The following is a 21,470-nucleotide window of genomic DNA, read 5'->3' as shown; positions in this document are numbered from 1 at the left end:
GGGCACAGGTGGTGTGTCTGTGCCTCCTTCATCCACCTGTTATGCCCCTAATGGAAGCGGACAACATACACTCGGCCACAAAAAAAAAAATTAAGGGAACACTTAATCCTCATAATCTGTCCATTTAAGAAGCACAAGTGATTGTGAATCACTTCCATCTGCTTTGGTGCAAATGAAAGTGACAACAGGTGCAGTGGAGAGGCAAACGCAAGACAACCTCCAAAAAGGGAATGGTTTTACATGTGGTGACCACAGACAGCTGCTCTCTCCTTTTCCTTCCTTACTGATTCTTCTGTAGTTTAGTGTTCTGCTAATGTCATACTGTGTTTTTCCGACGTCTTTTGATACCAGTTTTCAGGCTGCCAAATAGAACTGGTGGGTTAAATTGGACCTAGGGTGTCAGCGTTTACATTTCTACCTCAGATAAGTTTCTCGTCTTGTCTGTTTTATGCCTCTTCACGTAGTAAACTCTAGGGACAAGGCCTCTACACCAAGAATATATTAGGGCAGGATATTTAAATGCCTGAGCATTCCTACATCGTGATGGTCGAGATAGAATGTTTTATGAATCACACGTGAACAGTATCGTTATATGATTTCTGTACTGGTTTGCACGTTAGATAAATGAGGGCCATGTTTAAATTTGACTTGACATGGAGGAGACAGTATTTTCCACCACTGTTTTATTTCATTTGAAACAGCATTTAAAGGAGTTATGAGAATAAAACGTTTTATTGTGTTGTAGATACTTGACCTCAGTATCAGTGGCCACGCTGTCTCTTTTTTCCTTTGAACTTTATTGAGCCACAAATGTCAGGTTGTCGTAATGACCTGCTCTGTTTGTAACCCACTCAGGTGATAAAGTACAAGTTGTGTCGCTGCTCCGATAAGAAGCACAAGCACAACAACAACAACGACCAGGGGACGGTCCTGAGCTTAGACGACGTCAAGTGTCACGTCAGTAACTTTCATTAGGCTTCTGCCGCGGCGAGGAGGGAGCCGCCGCACTCTCTTGTCTCTGAGCGGTTTTAATGGACTTTGTTCGTTGCAGTTTTCCAGACTGCGGGAGCAAACAGAGTGAAGTGTCTTAACTGTGCCTGGTTACGGTTTGTGAGGTGAATACAGCTTGTGGCTGACATGAGGAGGAGCCACATGGACAGCAGGACAGCAGAAACCAGAGATCAAATATGTTGAATTCAAAAATGTCAGAATAACTGCATGGTCATCAGCTTCTCCAGACATAGTAACAGATACAGTAAATGAGGGCATGAACTGAGCTGAGGCTCATCTGTGTTCAGTAAATCAGCATTAGATACCCAGCTGTGTGGTGGTGTTCGTCATCTGTCAATCTGGGGGAGTTCTTTGTAAAATACTTTCTGTGACAGGTTTGTTTCCCCTCACAAAATGTTGTTATTTTAGATGTGTTTTCTGTATTTGCATGTGAGTGCTGCACATTCTTTAATTTCTGCCCTTTGAGGTTTGCTTTCATCACCTTTTTTGTTCTTAACTTGTCCACCAGTTTTCCATTTTTACATTTGTGTAATCCGACCTTGTGCTATGACTGATGGCTCCCCTTGTTAAAACCTGAGCATTTTGCCGATATACTGTACTACCTCATCTCGCAGCGTGACAGCACCCTTAAAAATTTACAAGCCAAGCAAATTAATAATAAAAAAGGTCATTTCCATGTATAGAAATGAGCAGAACAGGCTGAAAAAAGAACCCCCCACGTAACACTTACTGAGCAGCAGTCTCAGGTCTTTTTAGCAGAGGACATTTTGACATGTCGCAGTAGGAAAATCAAAGGTGGGAATAATAAAATTAATGATGGCTGAATTCTGTTTAGCTACTTCAGTTACAGGGTCCCATTATTGTGTAGCCTTGCTCGCTGTCACACTGTCATGGCTTAGTGGGACACTTGAATAGAACAGAGCCATTTTAATAGTATTAATTATAGCACCTGTGTTTTTCCTGCTATGACAAGTCAAAATGTTCGCTGTGAAAAAGGCCACGGTTAAAGGACTATTCCAGGATAATAAATGCTGGTATGAAGTAGGGATGGACGTTTTTAGGAACTTCCATGTGCCACTGCTTGCATTGAATTATTAAAAAGTACTAAAAAAATCTAATGTAAGAATAGGAACGGAAAACAAGTGCAATTTGAGATTAATTTATTAAACAGACAGGTTTCAATTAGCCTATTAAACCATTGTTGCTGCCGTTGACGTAACATAGGTTAGACGCAGAGCTGACATACTGTCGCTGAGCTGCTCTCCTCTCGGTCACTTCAACATCTGCCCAGTTAGCACGAGCTAATACAGCAGCAGCAGCTCACACCATCACCAAAACAGATTGCCTCTGTCCGATTAATAACCCTTAGATAACGTTAGGCTAGCTGTATTATGCTAACAGTTAGCCCTGTCTGTATGTGTGAATGTGGGTGATCTTTAACCAACTGTTCCCCAGTATGAAGCTCACAGTCTTGCAGCAGTTGTCTCCCAGTGTCTTATGATAACCAGAGAGAGAGCGACAGCAGGGTAGGAGGTGTTAAGCGAAGCAATATGTTGCATGCAGCTCTACAATGAAATATGAATTTACCTAGTAAAAAAAAAATATATAAAAGTCATATTCACATCTGGGAGGTTGGGCGGTGATTACTCAATACATTTAACAAATGCTGACGTTCAAACGAGTGTTCGAGTACTCATGTCCATCTCTAGTATGTAGTGTAGTGCAGCAGTATCTAACTCAAGTTTGCCATCATAAGCTACTGATCATATCAGACCAAGTAAACTGATTAACCCTCAGTGTACTGATCTGAGATCTGTGACTACAACAGCAGTCCACAAACCAATGGGTGATGTCATGGTAGCTACGTCTGTTATTTTATACAGTCTGTATATTATACTCATACATGAGAGCAATATCAATCTGCTCATCCTGCTCTAAAGAGCAGACGTACATATTTCTCAAAATGTGACTTTTGCCATAAAAGGGCAACTTTGGTATTTTTCAACCTGGACACCATTTTCCATGTTTGTCCAACTAATTTTTAAAAGCAGTCCAGTTGAGCAAGAGGGCTGCTGCACAACAGGCTGCAGTGTAACCACTCCACGCATGTTTACACAGTCAGTGTGTATCCTGTAATACCTGGGCCACACTGCTTGCGTGAGCAGTAGGTGACAGCTGCCTCATTGAATTGCTGCGGCACCTGCAGTGTTTATACAGATGATGTAGCTGCTGCAGAGCTGTGTGTTTCTATAACAACTGTATTTCCACAATTAAAAGCAGACACTCCACTCATTCATGGAGCCGTGCAAACCACTGCATTGTCAACAAATGCACAATAAAAAGCCTTGTGTTAACAGATGAAGGGGCTCTGTTGACAGAAACGTTGTCACCAGGAAGTGTTGAGATAAGAATAATTTTTCATGTCTGTGATCAACTTTTAAAACTGTAGTTAAAGGTGGTATGATGTCAATATGATTATCAAACGACCATTTTCACTGCCCAATTTTGCTGAATATTGCACACGCCACAGAAAAAATAGGCAAGACTCTCTAGATGTTCACACCTGAGCAGCGCTACTCATATGGGCAGTGTGGCTGCTCTAACCTGTTAACATGGACACTGCAAAAAAACAAGAGGTTCCATGACGTACACACACTGCTCACACAGGCGGTGTGGCCCAGGCCTGAAAGTGCTTATTTTTCCACTGACATAATGTTGTTCAGTGCAGCCTGTGGCATACTGTAGGCAGTATAAGCGAATGTGAAGAATGTGGTCATCCATGGGGGGCTCCACACGAGGAAAGAAACAAAAAAAAAAGTTTATCTTTTATTATTCTTTACTAATACTATTACTATTTTTATTTTTGAAATATGACATAAGGCACAACAACATAACTAAATAGCAAAGCCTACTGAATAATAGAGAGGCCTTTTTTCTGGGTTCCTGCCGCACCCCTCCCGAGCTCGTTACACTTATCATGTATCATATATAGTAAAAAGGCTTTGTGCTTATTTTTTAAAAAACTTTTTTCATGTGAGAGAAGGTTATGTAAAGGTTGTCTCATAAATGTGTATTATTGAATTTGTGCTCATTTAAAGGTAGGAAGGACTGAATGACTTCCAAACTCTTCATTTCTTTCTTTTTTTTAAGCGTAGATTTTTGTGTTTCCTTGGCACAAAAGAAGAAATAACAATTGGCAAAATTGTTATTTTAAACACTGGTATCAGTATTGGCCAAGAATTTCAAAATCGGAGAACCCTAGTTCAATTAGAAAGTTAATTTCAACATTTTATTATCATTTTACAATGTCATATATTATTTTATTGTTTATTCCTCTGAACAAGTTAATTTAGAATTATTTTATGATTTATATGATTACTCCAACACATGTGCAACATGTTACTGAAAGCAAATTAGCACATATTTTATTTCGTTTTTTACTGTTAGCTAGGTTGTTAATTTGCATTTTAGTAATAAACCTGCAGTACTTTGAACGTTGAGCTGCAGCAAACAACATGTTTTTTTGGGGGGCGGGGGAAAGCTCGCCTCGGGTACCATATGAACAAGGACTGCCACTGTTGTTGGCAGCAAAACAGACCGTTTTTGCAGCTGTAAATTTACAGTACACAGTTGCCTCAAGTGATTACTTTACAGCCTGTTTCACAGCTGCCGCTACATAAAAACTGTTGTTTCCATTCGTCTCTTAGACACCAAAAAAATGGGAAAATTGGGTCCAAGCTGAAAAATACTGACGTTACCCTTCATGTCAGATGATCTAAAACAAGTATCTTAACATATAAAGCAGATGCATGGATACACAGCAACAACATTTAACGTACACAAACCATATAATGAACAAGTATTTAAAAAGCTCTTCTCCATGTGGTGCTACTTAGTGAATGATTTGCCTTCAAATTCCCTTTTAATGACAATCACTGCATACTGTAGAGACATTAAAAATATAAACATGTGTTTCCTGACAGGAGTTCAAAACAATTATTTTAAGGGAGTGTCATACATGCAGATGCTGTTCATCACATTCAATAGAATTTATCTTGAGGTGTGTGTTCACATGGCAAGAAGACATTAACGAGTACAAATATGTTGAATGTGTTTCGCCATATTCTGGGGGCTCTCAGTTGCATGTAGCACTGTACAGTAGGCGTCTTAAACGTGGTCCGTCGATGAACAATCTGCAGTGTAGTGTGTGTGGTTGTCTGTTACTTATTTTTGTGTGTGTGTGTGTGTGTGTGTGTGTGTGTGTGTGTGTGGTGACAACATTTCACCAAATTCAGAAGCTGAATAAGGTAAATCTGAAACGCTGCCCTCGTGTCCAAAACACTGTATCTGTTATGAGTCAGTCTGTAAACATGTCGGCTCTGGCGGTGCATGTTTAATACTGTATCTGTTCTGACTCTGTTTACAAAAATCAAACATTTTTCTGTTGGCGTTAATCTACTTGCACTCACTCCCATTGAGATCAATGTTATTCTTAACAGGAAATGGGAACTGTACAGCTGCGTAGTGTTATTATCAAGCACAATCATGCCATCAACTGTAATGTAATGTAAATACTGGATAATAATCTCAGTGTATTAGCGTAGTCTGATCTGTGTGACGTTGTTCTCGTTGTATTTATTTAATATAGACTAGCTGTGTGTCTATTTTTCTGTACATATTATTTATCTAAAGTATATTTATCAAAAGGTAAAGTATGAGGCTCTATCTTTGTTTTTGTTTTTGCTACAGTCACAGCTGCTTTTATTGTAAATGATGATCAGTTGAACAGCTGGACCGTTGTTTTCCAGCGTCCACTGCATGACGTCATGCATCTCAAAACAAGTCGTCCGGCCGCCATGCTTTCAGGTTTTCTTTTATTTTTGCCTCCATTGTTTAATTTTCCATTTTGATTTTGAGATATGAAAGAATGATTATTTTAGTCTGGTGATGTATAAATAAATAATGAACTTGAAGCAGTTGTTATATCAAAGATTAAATGCTAACTTTACATTACTTTTATTCACTGTAAGGTGTTTGTCTCATTATTTACACCAGAAATGAAAACTGGATATAACTTTATTTTAAATGACAGTAATTTCCTGTACAGTTTTGCACTTGTTTACCATTTTCAGCTTGCGTCACGGCTCTGGGGATGTCAGCCATGACACCACTTTGTTCAGACTGAAATACTGAAACAACACTTTGATCAATTTCCATAAAATTTTCTACAGACATTTATGGTTCCCAGATGATATACCAAAATTACCTTGGTGATCCTCTGACTTTTCCTCTAGCACCCCCATGAGGTTCAGGTCTGTGGGTTTGAGTTAAATTTCTCAAAAACTATTGGGTGGCGTGCCAGTCATGTCCTCCTCAGGATGAATTGTAAAAAACTTTGGTGTTCCCCCGTACTTTTTTTAGCACCATCAAGTCAAAATTTGTCCTGTACAAATAACTTCCCATCTAACAACATTCATTCAGCGTCACATGCACTTTGTGTTTTTTGCTAATTAGCAAATGTTAGCATGCTAACACACTAAACTAACATGCTAAACATGGCAAACATTTTACCTGGGCCCTATTTCAGAAAGCAGGATTAGTGAAATCTCTGAGTATGTTCAGCCTGAGATGAGGGAAACTCTGAGTTTTCCGTTTCACAAAGCCAGTTCACTCTGTGAAGCAAACCTGCTGGGTGGCAGGTTTGCTTCATCTAAGCCTGAGGCTAACCACCCGCTGAGCATGTAGCAGGAAGGAGAAACATGGTGTTTCCTTTCGTGAATAACGTCGTGGACGTTGAGGCACAATTTATTCAGAGGCTGCTGCGTAAGGAGATGGTGATTTGACCCTGTTTGGACGTCTTATCGTTCCCAGAGGAGTGTCTATATGAAAGATACCGCATCGGGTCCATGTCATTGGTTCGACAGCCCATTGGTTCGACATCCCATTAGTCCGACTGTCCGCGGTGCTGAACGGCTCGTGGCGGGCGTATGGTGTGCCGCGACCGGCTTGAGGCGGAGCAGGCTCACAGCTTATGTGTTTGTCACTTTCTTTTTCATTTTAACCCACACCATGATCTTTTCCTGACCCTAACCAAGTGGTTTTTGTGCCTAAACCTAACCAGACCTTAACCACAGGGCATCATGATGATTTCGGAACGGACTTCGGAACAATGAGTTTAATATGGTCGGAACAATGGGATGTCGAACCAATGGGCTGTCGAACCAATGGGCAGTTCCCACCGCATCACCATCTGAGCAAGTTTTCTGCATTGCCCTTCGATTCTTCGCCAACGGCAGTTTTCTTTATAACATCAGAGACGCTGAACACATCAGCAAGACAGCAGTTTTTAATAAAGTGACTCAGGCTCTGAAAAGACTTTTGCTGTTTTCGTGATTTTCCCTGGGCATAAATCAAAACGGATTATCACAGAGGAATTCCACAGAACTGCAGGGTTGTCAGTGTTACTAAGAAATTAATCTACGTGGATACTTTACACAATGATTTATGAATAGTTATCATATCTTTAAAGATTCCACAGTGTAATTGGCTCATTTATGAGACTCTCTCCATCATTGCTCCATCTGAGAATAAAAGAGATTACATGAATAGGAAGTCATTTCAATTAGCATAAGCCTAATATTGCAAGAATAAAGCAAGTATAAGCAAAATTTCTTACCAGTCTGTATAATATCTTGATTTTGAGTTTCTGCCCAGTGTGTTTGGGCCCCATCAGATTACAGCTGAATAAGAGGATATAGCAAATTATATTTAAATATATGAACACTGTTAAGCTATAAAAATGTTTCTTTATTTTCTGTATATTAGACACGTATTAACGCATCACTTCACATTATCTACTAACACCCTCTGCAGTCTTTTGCCAACACACCTCACACTGTTAAGCCGCAGCTGCCATATTTTTTTTTTCAAACATGTTCGAAGTCCACATTTGCGGTCATTAAAATCCCCTATTCAGTTGGGGTGAAATAAGGCTCAGGCTGAACATAATCAGAGTTGATTCTGATCAGCTTTTCTGGAACTGAGAACTAAGAGTTTCATAGCTCAGGCTCAGTCAACTCGAAGATCGGGATTAGGCTCAGAGTTTGTTGAGCCTGCTTTCTGAAATGGGGCCTTGCTCAACATCAGTATGTCGATGTTAGCATTTAGCTTCAAAACACTGCAGCGAGATGGCACAGTGACTGCGGCCTTATCAGAGTGCATTACTTCATTAATGTGTTCAGAGTCACTGTTAATCATCAACAAGGCAAGTGAAGTTTGGACCACAAATCACACAATAAATCTTGTAGCTCATTGAAACATTTGACTTCATGAATATATAATCATGAAAACTGGCTGTAAACCCACTTTTTAATAAAGTCAGCTGATTTTGTTCAGAGGAACCAGCCTGCTGAGTCTGAAATGTTTGTTCCTTCCCACTCCTCTGCTCGGTCCAACTCTTGTGCAACAAGTTCCTCTTTTGTTTGAGCCCTCCAGACCAAATAAGTTCTCCCACAGTAAACTTTGTGTGGTCGCTCTTGTGACTCTTAATGTGCCGACTACATTTTGCACAGTGGGAATTCAGCACAAGTGACATCCTGTGAGTGTGGTGTGGGTGAAGCAACGAGAAGACATGTAATGAAAAGGTTTATAGGCAAATCAACAGGGCTTCTTTAGGTTAAAGTAGCAATATGTTAAAATATTCTATTACATTAAAAGCATTCAAAGATTTACTGAGATAATTTACTGAAATAAAATTAGCAATACTATGATGTAAAAATACTCAAATATAAGTAAAAGTACTGCAAGTATATATAGTAATTTGAAAGGGTCCATTGTTGCGGCTTGTTTTTTCTGTTCAAAGACTAATGAAATAGTGGCAGTACCACAGTGTAGAAATCCTTTGTTACAAGTAAAAAGTCTTGCAAGTAAAGTTTTACTCAAGTAAAAATACAGAAGCAGTAGCACCAAAAACATACTCTTCCTTTTTCTTAGAAAGACAAATATACAGCTTTAATTTGAAGGATTGAATTGACTGTAAGGAACAAAACATTTCAGATATCGAGGTGTTTAAATCCCTTTGAAAATGGCCATATCATTTGTTCCCTCACCAAAATTTAGCCAAACTTGTAGCATTCCTTAGGCCACTGATACTCAACTTGCGGCTGGCGAGCAAAATCTGGCCCGCACTAGAGTGCCAAGTGGACCGCCTACCATTCTCTAATTCACAATGAAAATAACTGGGAATTTCCTTTGTATTTTGAATGTAAATAAGGTGCCAGGATGCATAAAAAACATTAAAATAGAGCTTATTGATTTTAATAAAAGAGGGCCAGGGGAGGATCTCCAAGATCTCCTGACAGAGGTTTGGGCTAGGTCATGAATGTACCAAAATCCTAGAAACGCCACTGTGTACAGCTGTCCTTTGTGGGGCTGCTGCGACTGGATGAATGAGGACAGTGTTATTATGTACACTGGTAAATATTATAAGAAGAGGACAGGTCTTGCAGGACTGTAGCCACGAGGCAACAGAGGCCGTGGACAAGATGGGAAAAGGCCACTGAGAGGAGGATGACCTGGGTGGTGCTGTTGAAAGAAGAGCCCAGGAGGATCAAGTTCCTCATACAGGCTGTGTTTGTTGAGCTTCCCAGCCCATCAAACATGCAAACAGGAGTCACCAGCATGTCCACTGTGCTCCAAGCCTGGGACACATTCTGAGCAGCTGCTCGAAGGCACTGGGGGAGGGATGGTACAGATGGAGGCACGACCAGGTCCTGAGGCCATCTCTGGAGCCTCCAGCAATGGAGTGGAGTGGGCCAAACGTTCCCGCTCCTCCAAGCTGGCCATCAGAGTGGGGATGCAGCCAAGACCCACTGCAAAACCAGCTGCAGGCGTCCTGGCCTCTGCGAGGGACTGGCAGCTGTTGGTGGACCTTGAGCAACAACTGAAGTGTCACAACAATGTTGTAACCACCACCTTGAGACCAGAAATCATTCTTCAGTTTGAGGCCACCAAACAAGTGGTTCTGTTAGAGCTGACAGTGCCTTGGGGAGATTGCTTGGAAGAGGCCTTCAAAAGGAAGCTCACCAAGCATGAGGGACTGTTCAGTGAATGCCAACAAGCCTGTAGAGGTTGGATGCAGGGGTTTTGCTGCCCAATCTCTTGCCAGAGCCTTCAGTTTGCTGGGCATCAAAGGAGTGAGGAGCCACGTGCAATACCACTGAAGCAGCAGAGAGAGCCTCCAGAAGGCTGTGGCTCAGAAGAGAACGATGGGAGGCAAAGTAGCTAGCTAGCTATCTGGACACAGGCTGGAGTCAGATCAGCCTCAGCTGGGTCGTCGACTGGAGGAGGGTGTGTGATGTTGAAAGACCTGAAACAATCAATGATTTCAGGAACATCACTGAAGATGCGGCCAGATTAGCACATGCAGATTTACTTGCACAACTAAAGGTTTGTTTATTAGCTGGCCCCTGGCCTCCTGTTATTTTGCAAAAGTGGCCCCCAGGCAAAGCAGGTTGAGTATCCCTGACCTAGGGCCCTTTTCTGACAAGATATTTTGGCATTGCTGGTACCAATGGATGCCTTAGGTTATCTAGTTTCTAGGGCTGCCCCCTGATAGTCGACCAAACGCTAGTAATAAATCAAAACCTATATGACTGGACCATGTGGGAATTTAAATGATGACTATTGATTGACTAGGAAAATTCTTCGTTGGGGGCAGCCATACTAGTTTCACACGATACCATTACCATTGTGCTAGATAAAAAAAATAGTGCTCGACAGCCTCTTAGGGTGCTTTCACACCTGCCCTGTTTGGTTCAGTCCAATCAAACTCAAGCTTGTCTGCCCCCTAAGTGCGGTTCGTTTCAACGTTTGTTTACTTCCTGGATTTTTCCCACATGGAAATTCTGACCAGCTTTCTCACAGGCATTTGATCTGGTCCGCTTGTAAATGCTGCCTTGAGAACATGAACCAACTCTAGGCAATTATACAGCTTTGTAACAAAATCAGTCCCTGATATGGACCAAAGCAAGACAACTCTAGGGTCCTGTTTATACGACAACGATTTCAACTGAAAACGGTAAACATTAGTTGTGTTTTGGCCGATCGTATACATGACTGCTGCATTTTGGGTGCCTGAAAATACAACGTTTTGGAAACGGCACTGTCTACATTGTCATGTAAACTTGCAATATGCAGTTCCTCTGAAAACGGAGACTTTTCACACATGCGTATTACGCTTCCAGTCACTAGGCATGCACGAGAAAGTCGACCATCACAACAACAATGGCGGACTCCCGAGCTCTGCTTGTGCTGCTCACCCTATTGAATTTATCAACGCTTCCCCAGCAAAGTGTAGATTTACTGTAGCAACTCCACCTCGTCGTCCATCCAGACAAATGTCCATGCAGTTGCCATTTTGTTTGTTTATGCACTGTAGAAGGAAGCGTAAGTGTCACACCGCCAACTACTGGCCTGGCATATATACTGCAGCATTTTTGGTCATTTTTGCGGATCCCTGTGCACAGCGCTTGTTATCAAAACACTGTCGTCTGAACATGGAACTTTTTTCAAAACGAAAATGAGAAACAATTCTGTTTTCAGTGGATTGTTTTCGTGTAAACATGGCCTAGGTCTGAAAGCACCCAATATTGACCTCCAGTTATTTTAGCTGGCAGGGTGGGGGAAGCAATTATATCAGGGGGACCATGGCCCCTCCTTGGGAGCCCCACTGGCTAAAAGCACAATCTTGGCTCCCAAAATGTGACAGAGTAGAAGTATAAGGAGGCAGAAGATGGAAATATTTAAGTACAAGTACCTCAGACTTGTACTTAAGTACAACACATTTCCACCACTGTGTATTTAAATGTCTGACCTGTAAGTTCAGCTTTAACAACATGAGCTGTCCAGGTTGTTATCCTGTGATCACACCATGAACCCGAGCTGTTTACACCATGAAACATGAAGCAATATTAAGTCTGCTGAGTTTACACTGAGACTTTTGTCCGCTTTACTTTGAGCCCACTAACCTCCCGTCAGCTGGATGAATGAATGACCAGACTTGGCTCATGTTTGAAAGGGCGGGTCAGTGTCTCCCCCCGAACAGGCCAATAAAACAGGAGCGCTGCTTGCAGCCCGGATTGTGTGTTGCATAACCACACTGCAGATCCACAGCGGCGGCGGCCAGTGTCGGTTCAACCCCTCATTCATCGGTTTACCTCTTCACAATGGCAGCTCCGAAGAAAGTCTGCATCATCGGCTCCGGAAACTGGCAAGTCGATGTGTTAATGTGTTGAAGTGTGAACTGTTAAACATGGCTAACTTTGCTGTGCGCGGTCATTTATCTGTGTGTGACACATTGCGTGTTAACCCGGTGAACCGTTGCTAGCCAATTTAGCATCACTGGGTAACCAGCAAGCTAACGTTAACTATCAGTTAGCAACATTTCCATGGTGACATTACAGAAGTTTGACTTGTACCACTGTCTACTATGTGACATTTAGTTAGCTGTGAGATAAGCCAGTGTTAACCTTGATTAGTGAGCTATGAAACCAGCTGAGTGGACAGAAAAATGGCCACATGCCAGTCACGATTAACGTTACTGGGGTTTTGCCCTAAGGTTAGCCACGTTAGCGTTACTGTGTCAACAAAGGAAGTACTCCCCTTTGCACCTTTACAAAAGAAATATGCTAAAATTATTTTGCAGCCTGCGTCTGGGCATGGCTCTCCATATTTGCCAATAGAAGCTCTCAATGGATGGTTCTCTCAGGGTGGCGCCAAACCCCATTTTGTAATCTTATAATTTAAAGTTACCATGTCGACTTCAAAATCCAAGAGGGATAAAACATGATTTAAAGTCATAAATTAATCATTTAAGTGCTCTAGTAAATTCGTCATATAGCTTTAATTGATCAACCAAACTTAATTTACTTTATTAGTTAAAACATCTGTTTTTATACTGGACTCTGCTTGTACAGTAATGTAGCCATTCTGTGAAGTAATTAAAAAAACAGTTTGGGTTTTATCTGATGTTTTTATGCCGAATTCATGTGTGAGCCCCATATCATAAGAACAATGACTGAAAATCATGATTAACCCTTTAAACATGCTGTTAAGTAAAGGAACATAAAATCACCAGGTTTGTCAATGGAATTCAACATTGTGTGTCAGCTGCAAAAACTGATGGCTTCCTCTGGGTGAAACCAAACTCCATCCAACAGCCAACTGTTGACCGTAGTTTTAGTTTACCTCGTCATGAATGAATCCTTTAAGTCCTCTAGTAAATTCGGCATATAGCTTTAGTTTATCAACCAAACTGTGTTTACTTTATTAGTTAAAAACATCTGTTTTTATACACTGTTTGTACAGGAATGTAGCTATTGTTTTAAAGAAATCAAGAAGATTGCTGGTGCATTATGTGTTTTATGCCGAATTCATGTGTTGGCCCCAATTTATACTAAGAGTGACCTAAAATTATGTTTAACTCTGTGTAACATTGCTGTTCAGTAAATTAACATAAAGCAGGTTTGTCAATGGAGTTCGGCGTACTGTATCAGCTAGAGAAATATATGTAAGCACCTACAGTAGAAATATTTTAATGTTATTTTACCTATCCACAGTGGGTATGGCTTTACATTCTTGCCAGCAGAAGCCTTTAATGAGCCTTTGGGTTCAGTCCAACAGCCAACTGTTGAATGTAGTTTTAAGTTACTTTGTGTACTTCAAAATCCCAGAATTATAAACATAATTTAGAGCCAAAAATGAATCCTTAAAGTCCTCTTGTAATTCTGTACATAGCTTGAGTTTATCAGCCAAACAGGTGTATTTTATTAACCTAGTTAAAAAAGTCTGTTTTTTACCCAGTGCTTGGTAGCTGTTGTTGGAAAGAAATTAAGTTTACGCTCATTATGGTTTAAATATTTTGATGCTGCATGAATGTGGTGGCCCTGAATTATGAGATGAATCATATTAAACACTAAAGTGACATAACTGTTGAGTAGAGGATCTTATCTTTTGATTTCTCTTGAGTTGGACATACTGTGTCAGCAACAACAGCTATGCAACATGTTGGCTCACGCTCCTTATGTCAGTTATTTTACAGCCGTCATTTACAATGAACATAGCTCTACATTCCTGTCAACAGAAGCCTCCAGTGGGTGGTTTCCTCAGGGTGAAACCAAACTCCACTCAGCAGTTGGGTAGTTTAAGGTTACCTAGTCTACTTCAAGTCATAAATGAATCCTGTATGTCCTCTTGTAAATTCACGCATATAGCTAAAACATCTGTTTTTATGTTTAAAATGTTTGTTCGGGATTGAGTCTATTGTTGGAAAGAAATTAAGTTAAAGCTTGTTGCTGTTTGTTGTTCTTGTGCTGAATTAATGTGTTGGCTCTGAGTCAGTAGAGGAGTGCTTTAAAATCATGTAAAGCATTATGTAACATTACTTATGAGTAAAAAGAAAATCAACAGAATTTTCAATGGAGTTTGGTGCAGCTTTGTCTACACCAGATGGCCACATATTTCAGCTTATGAGTGCAGCTTGCCAGGTCATCCTGCTGCAGAACAGAGAGCAGCAACCCCAGAGTGATCCAAAAAGAAAACACATGTGGAGCCACGACTATTAACGACCTGATGATCTCACCACCAGTCACATGATATAAATAACTGTTGAACATCAAGACTTAAAAGGCAAAATCAGTGGAGTGCAGAAACTTTTCATTTACAGTGGTTATAAATGCATCGTGGATGTAAACACGATCTCTTGTGTAGATCAGATACTAACCTGTCACTATTAACGACACAGGGGCTCTGCCATCGCCAAGATAGTGGGTGCCAATGCTGCTCAAAATTCCAATTTTGACACCACTGTAAAAATGTGGGTGTTTGAAGAGACGGTGAACGGGCGCAAACTGACTGAAATCATCAACACTGACCATGAAAATGTGAAGTACCTTCCTGGGCACAAGCTGCCAGCTAACGTGGTAAGAAGTCGTTGGTTTCTAACAGTGTTCTGTGTTTAAAGCACCAGACTTAAATGTATGTCACTCCTCTCTCAACATCATCCTCACCCTCCTCTTCCTCCTCAGCTGGCTGTTCCAGATCTGGTGGAGGCGTCCAGTGATGCAGACATTTTGGTGTTTGTGATCCCGCACCAGTTTGTTGGGAAAGTGTGTGACACCATAAAGGGGAAGATAAAGACAGACGCACTGGGGATATCGCTCATCAAGGTTGGACTTGAATATTTCACCTTTTTGTTTCTAAATATTGGTGCAACACTTCTTCATGACTCAGAGAGTTTAGAGCAGCCGTAAGCCAGCCGTGGTCTTTGACCCAAATACCAGCCTGCTGTGGCTTAATGTAAATACACAGCTTGTGTGTGTGTGTTTGTGTTCCTCCAGGGCGTCGACGAGGGACCTGATGGACTCAAACTTATCTCTGACGTGATTCAGGAGAAGCTCGGTATCACCATGAGTGTGCTGATGGGGGCCAACATCGCCAATGAGGTTGCTGATGAGAAGTTCTGCGAGACCACCATTGGTTAGTTTGATTATGTTGCTTTTTATTTCTTGCTTTGACATATTTTTTGATTGCGCAGCATAGGGTTGGTGTTATTTTTGAAGAAGGTTTCTTGTTTAATCAGGACAGAGTTGCACTTTGGTCCAGTTTTAAAGTTACAGTAAGCAGGTTTTACCCTTGAAACAGGAAGCGTGTTTGTTGTGGTTTGTGTCACGCAGCCCTTTAGTGTTGTCAGCATGCAAGTGACAGCTTAATCAGCTTCTAAGTTGCTGTGTAAATGACAGACGGGTTGGTTCAGTTTGATATTTGCTTTCTTCATGTATGTGTACTCACATGACGACATGCTTCATGGGTTTACTGTTGGTGTGTGACAGGATTATTATTTATTGGATCAGAGCTGGCTGATACCACTTTTTGCCTTGGAGCATTACAGCTGTGCTGATGCAGTCAGTGTTTTAATCATGACTTTTAATAAAAGTCTACTAATTTAAATGGTGGTGAAAATAAGATAACCTGTTTTTATTTATGCTTGCAGGGTGTAAGAATAAAAACCACGGGGCTCTGCTGAAGGAACTCATGCAGACCAACAACTTCCGAGTCACCGTGGTAGAGGAGTATGACGTGGTGGAAATCTGTGGAGCCTTGAAGGTGAGCTTTTATTACAAAACAGCTGCATGTTGCAGAAGTGGGGCTCATGGTTGTGTTTAAAATTGCATACTAATGTACTGCATACTGCACAGTCAGTACGACATACAGCCTACTAAATTAATGATTAAGTGTGCCATTACCAGCAGACTGTTCATGTCATCCACCCACCCCACTGGTGGGCTCAGCCTTAGAGATAGGGTAAGGAGCTCAGAGTAGAGCCGCTGCTCCTTTGTGCCAAAAGGGGTCAGTTGAGGTGGTTCAGGCATCTGATCAGGATGCCTCCTGGGCGTGTGTTGGGCATGGGTAACTGGTAGGAGGCCCTGGGGCAGACCCAGAACACACTGGAGGAATTACATATCTCATCTGGCCTGGGAACACCTTGGGGTCCCCCAGGAGGAGCTGGAAAGTGTTGCTGGGGAGAGGGACGACTGGGGTGCTTTGCTCGGCCTGCTGCCCCCGTGACCTGGCCCCCGGATACGTGGATGGATGGATGAATGGATTAATACTATCTATGGGAGGAATTTATATTGGTTTATTAATTTTTTCAAAGTGATACAAACAATACACAAAAGTTAGTTACACTCAAAAGTGTGATTACAAAATGGTGGCTGGTAGAATTTAGAATTCACCAGCAACTTTGACTGGTGGAAGAAAAAGACAACTACTAAATTGCTCACAGTCCGCCATTGGACGGTCTGAAGAGCAGCTGCGCATTTTAAGGCAGTTAAGTATGTTGAGTGAGCTCACATCTTGTAATCAGAAATTCTTGCAAAACTGCGTTGTCATCCTATGTTGTCAACTACATTGATATCCACATACTCTGCTGTTTGACACACTACATACTCACTTTGACCTCTTACTTGGTATGAACAGTATGTTAGTATGTGATTTTGAACAGAACACAAGCCTGTTTGTCTCACACTGAGTCATCTCACTAAATTATGATTATGCAATATGGAACATTTCGTTAAGTTTAACAATTGACTGTTTAATGAGCGATGAGAGAGTCTTTGTACGCTGAGCAGGAGCCAGACAAAGACCTAACCTACTTAGTTACATTCCACCACTGCACTCCTGTCAAATACAATGCATCTTTGTAAAGGTAAAACAACTTTATTAGATACACAAGATTATACTGCCAGTAAGAGAATGCTGGCAAATCATAGAAAGTGACGTGTTTCGAATCTAAGCAGCAACACGGACTGAATAAGTCTTCTCCTGGGATACACACCCGACTCCAAATGTTGAATAAAACATAAAGCCAGTGTACTTACAATTTCAAAAAGGCCCCGCGTTTACAGATTTACATTTAATTTAGCAGGCATATTTAGGAGGGGACATTTTTCATGTCGTTAGCTGGTGAGTTAAAAGCCATTAGACATTTATCCTCTCACAGGCGTCACACATTTTAATAGAAATTAACATTATAGATGTAACTTGTTCCTAATGTCTTTTTACCAAATTACAGCTGAAACACTTATAACAGTGACTGATTCATCAAATTTTAAGCAAGAAAGACGGAGCGTGATTTGATTCCAGCTTCTCAGACATGATGATTTGCTGCTGTTCTGTTTTTATGCCTCTGTGCCGTCATAGCTGTGAACAGAGGAGTTATGTTTTCAGGTTTTCCATCTGTCTCTTTCTTGTGAACGCGATAACCCAGGAACACTTTGAGGGAATTTTTTTTTTGCACAAATGTTCACTTGGACTCAACTATGAACTGATTTAGATTTTGGTGGTTTAAGGAAAGCATGTTTTTGGCTACAACTCAAGAATTCGTACACTAATTATGACAAAATTTCACACAAATGTCTAACTGCATAAAATAATGATAAAGTAATGACATTTTGTATCCAAAAGGTCAAAGGTCAGCTTCACTGTGACATCATAACGTTCTAAAAAACACTTCTCTTGCCATTATTCAGCGTCATATTGAGATATATAAAAGAACAAGGTAATAAATAACTGTTATTTTTAACATTGTGTCTCTAGCTCTTTGCTAACACTTTCCCTCCTCGTCTGTCCCTCAGAACATTGTCGCGGTCGGAGCCGGTTTCTGTGATGGTCTGGGCTTCGGAGACAACACAAAGGCAGCAGTGATCAGGTTGGGCCTGATGGAGATGATTGCCTTCGCCCGCATTTTCTGCACCGCTGGTCCCGTGTCCTCTGCAACCTTCCTGGAGAGCTGTGGTGTGGCCGACCTCATTACAACCTGCTATGGTGGCCGCAACCGCAAAGTCGCTGAAGCTTTTGTGAAGACGGGGAAGGTGAGAGCTTTTATTCAATTGTCAAATGCTTTTACTGTTTTTGAGAAAAGGACATTTGTCCAACTTGTGTGGGTTTTAAGAAATGATCAGATTCAGCAGCCAGACATGATGATTGCTTTTGGTTTGTTGACAAATGCAATAAATAACTAAATAAAAGAGGTGGTCTGTGTTGTGTCACTGACTGGATGATTATGTAACTCTTCAGCTGATGGTTCATAGAAGCTTTATAGCAGAGCAAAGTACACAGTTTAAGCCCAGGACCATACGACAAGAGCTTAGAGGGAAAACTAAAATAAAAACATCACTGTCTTTAATAATCCTTAATAATAGCTTGAAAATAACATCCACCACAAACTGTGATATCTTGTTTTATAAACCATTTTGAACTTTTACTCTGAAGACACACTCTCTTCATACCAGCACAACTCTTTCTAAATAAAAGCTCCAACCTTTGTAATATAACTGAAGGGACAAATAATAGTGCAGCATTAAAATAAAATACTTTATGAAATTAATAAACTTGGAAAAAAATTGTTTAGGCATGCTGGACCATACCAAAGGTTGTAAAATTCAAAATTAAGCTAATGCTAAGTGCCCAAAACTGCAGTTCATCTAATGGCCACTTGAGGCTGGCACTAGAAGCGAGTCAATCCTCACAGAGCCCCATGTTAAAATGTTCAACTTTACAGCAGAAATAAACATGTTTACAGCCTGGTAGGGCTGGGGGGGGGGGGGTTTTATATAATGCACTCGTTTACTTTTATTAAGGCTTAAAGTTACGCATAATTAAGGGTGTGGCTGCTTTGAGTGACAGCTTGGTGCTGTCTGTTGAAAAGTCACTACCATGGTGACAATGTGAATCTGGCATCACAAAATATCTCTGCCCAAGAAAAGTCTTGTTTAGCATTTTATTGTACCAACGACCCTTAAAGGAGTCGACTGTTCAGTTTTTCCAATAAATACACTTTGTTTAAATGGTTTTAAGCCTGTTTTTTTGCTTGCGAAAATTAGCATTTGCACTATCACACTTCAAATAGACTGTAAATGCACTGTGCTAACCAAGCTAGCAGCTAGCATTAGTGTTGGCTCCGATCTTTTGGTCAAAATATGGTCATCTCTGGCTCCAAAAATCCAAGATAGTGACTGTTAATAAATGCCAAACTGGAGGCTTCAAAACAGGAGTTCACAAACCAATAGGTGGTGTCACAGTGGCCACGTCCATTGTTTTATACAGTCTGTAGTAAAATTGAAGTCATAAAATAAAAAGTAAAATTGGGACATGTTTGTTCCCATGTAACAAGAGTTCACACTTCTGCCTGTCATGTTTCTTCTCAGTCCATTGAGGAGCTGGAGAAAGAGATGCTGAACGGTCAGAAGCTGCAGGGACCAGCCACAGCAGCTGAGGTCTATCTCATCCTCAAGCACAAAGACCTAGTGGACAAGTAAGTTGAGCAGCAACATTAAAACACAGAATCTCACAGATGGTCAGAAATACATCAGTCCAGCTTTATTTTTTGCACTCAACAACGCCTCCTCCTTCCTCCCAGGTTCCCGCTGTTCAACGCAGTGTATCAGATCTGCTATCAGGGCCATCCAGTCACAGAGTTCATAAGCTGTTTGCAGAACCACCCAGAGCACATGTAAACAACAACAAACTGACCAAGTGCCTTCTGAACGGAGAACATTACCATTCCTCACCTGTTACCCGTCACAAATAGTCGGGGGGATGACCAGTCACTCCACAGCTGTCGTGCAACCAAACGACTCCAGCCAGCGAGTGCAGTCCACGTTCACTCTTTCGGAGAGGTTGCATAACATTTGTGTGTTAAGCCCTCTACTTTGTCCTTAACACTGAGTTTCTTTTAAGTGCTTTCTTTTATTTCCTGTCATACATGAAACTTGAAGGATAATTGGATTTTCAGTCTCCGTGTGACGCTCAGAGAGCTCTTTTTGCCTGAGATCTCTTTTTTTCTCTAAAATCAGTATGCATGATGTCACTTTTGTAGACGGCAACCGAGTTTAAAACACTAATATAGATGTAGAGACTTGATTTGATATCGAAATGTTCTTAAAACTGTCTCTGGCTGACTCCTGTTTTAATCAACCCTTGACTGCCATTCAGTTGATAACACCTTTGTACAATGTTTATATGGCACCACATCATGCATTCAGATTTTGGCAGGGCCGACCACTCAGGGCAGAGACCTGTTGAAAGCCTTCTGTAGAGGGGATTATCATTATCTAATGTGAATGGTGCCGTCCAGTGAATGCCTGTCCATCACAATTTATTTAATAATAGATGTAATACCTCACCTCATTATGTCTGTGTGTGTGCCCAAAGTGTCTTACATGAACCACTATATTTCCTGTCCTGTACTGTATATTACCATACTGTCGAACGCACAGCAACTGTTTTTAACAAGAAAATGCAAGTGCCTTAGAATGCACGGTTGCTAAATCTTGGCCACTGTTTTTTTTTTTGTTTTGTTTTGTTTTCTGTCCAACCAAAGACTTCTTTACGTCCGTCAACAATGCCATTTGTTAATGTGAACCTGCCTGACCCCATGTCCACCAAGTACGTTGGAAATTATGTCAACACGTATCTGTGAATAAACTAATTCTGTTGTCAAATCATCACTGGAATCATTCTTGACTCTATTGCATTAGAAAGGTAGTTATCTCTATTGTAACCACACAGCAGCTCCTCCTCACACAGCAGCTCCTTCTCCAAAGCCTGTCTGCTCTGAGCACATCCAACGTCTCTAGCATGACCACTCCCATGCTGCGCTCACACTTCATATAGTGTGCTGTTTTTTAAATGACGCATGCTACTCTTCCAACACCCCATTTCCATCCAAACATTTTTATGACATGCTACACCATGATCTGTTTCTATACTATGACTTTTTTTTCATGATTTTTCATGACATACTGACTTTTTTTTCATGATTTTTCATGACATACAATACTATGAATTTTTTTCATAATTTTTGGTAACATACTATACTATGAATTTTTTTTCATGATTTT

At 41.0% G+C, this 21,470-nt stretch overlaps 2 protein-coding genes across 2 annotated transcripts in view; both read left to right on the top strand.

Annotated features, from left to right (window-relative positions):
- The window catches only part of LOC126402979 (acid-sensing ion channel 1-like), a 76,344-nt gene extending 70,439 nt beyond the window's left edge, over window positions 1-5,905 (top strand). Inside the window, exon 10 of the mRNA XM_050065359.1 lies at window positions 856-5,905. Within this exon, the coding sequence (XP_049921316.1) occupies window positions 856-975 (120 nt within the window). The 3' untranslated portion in view covers window positions 976-5,905. The remainder of the gene's footprint in view (window positions 1-855) is intronic.
- Window positions 5,906-12,122: 6,217 nt separating this feature from the next.
- On the top strand, window positions 12,123-21,074 carry LOC126402980 (glycerol-3-phosphate dehydrogenase [NAD(+)], cytoplasmic). Its single transcript, XM_050065360.1, has 8 exons — window positions 12,123-12,280; window positions 14,813-14,990; window positions 15,096-15,236; window positions 15,408-15,546; window positions 16,061-16,173; window positions 18,204-18,440; window positions 19,776-19,882; window positions 19,988-21,074. Exons 1-8 carry the CDS (start codon window positions 12,237-12,239, stop codon window positions 20,082-20,084), a joined length of 1,056 nt encoding a protein of 351 aa, XP_049921317.1. The 5' UTR covers window positions 12,123-12,236; the 3' UTR covers window positions 20,085-21,074.
- The last annotated feature ends 396 nt before the right edge of the window (window positions 21,075-21,470 follow it).

Source organism: Epinephelus moara, chromosome 16 (genome assembly GCF_006386435.1).
Source record: "Epinephelus moara isolate mb chromosome 16, YSFRI_EMoa_1.0, whole genome shotgun sequence".
NCBI lineage: Eukaryota > Metazoa > Chordata > Actinopteri > Perciformes > Serranidae > Epinephelus > Epinephelus moara.
This window is presented reverse-complemented; position numbering and strand designations above follow the sequence as displayed.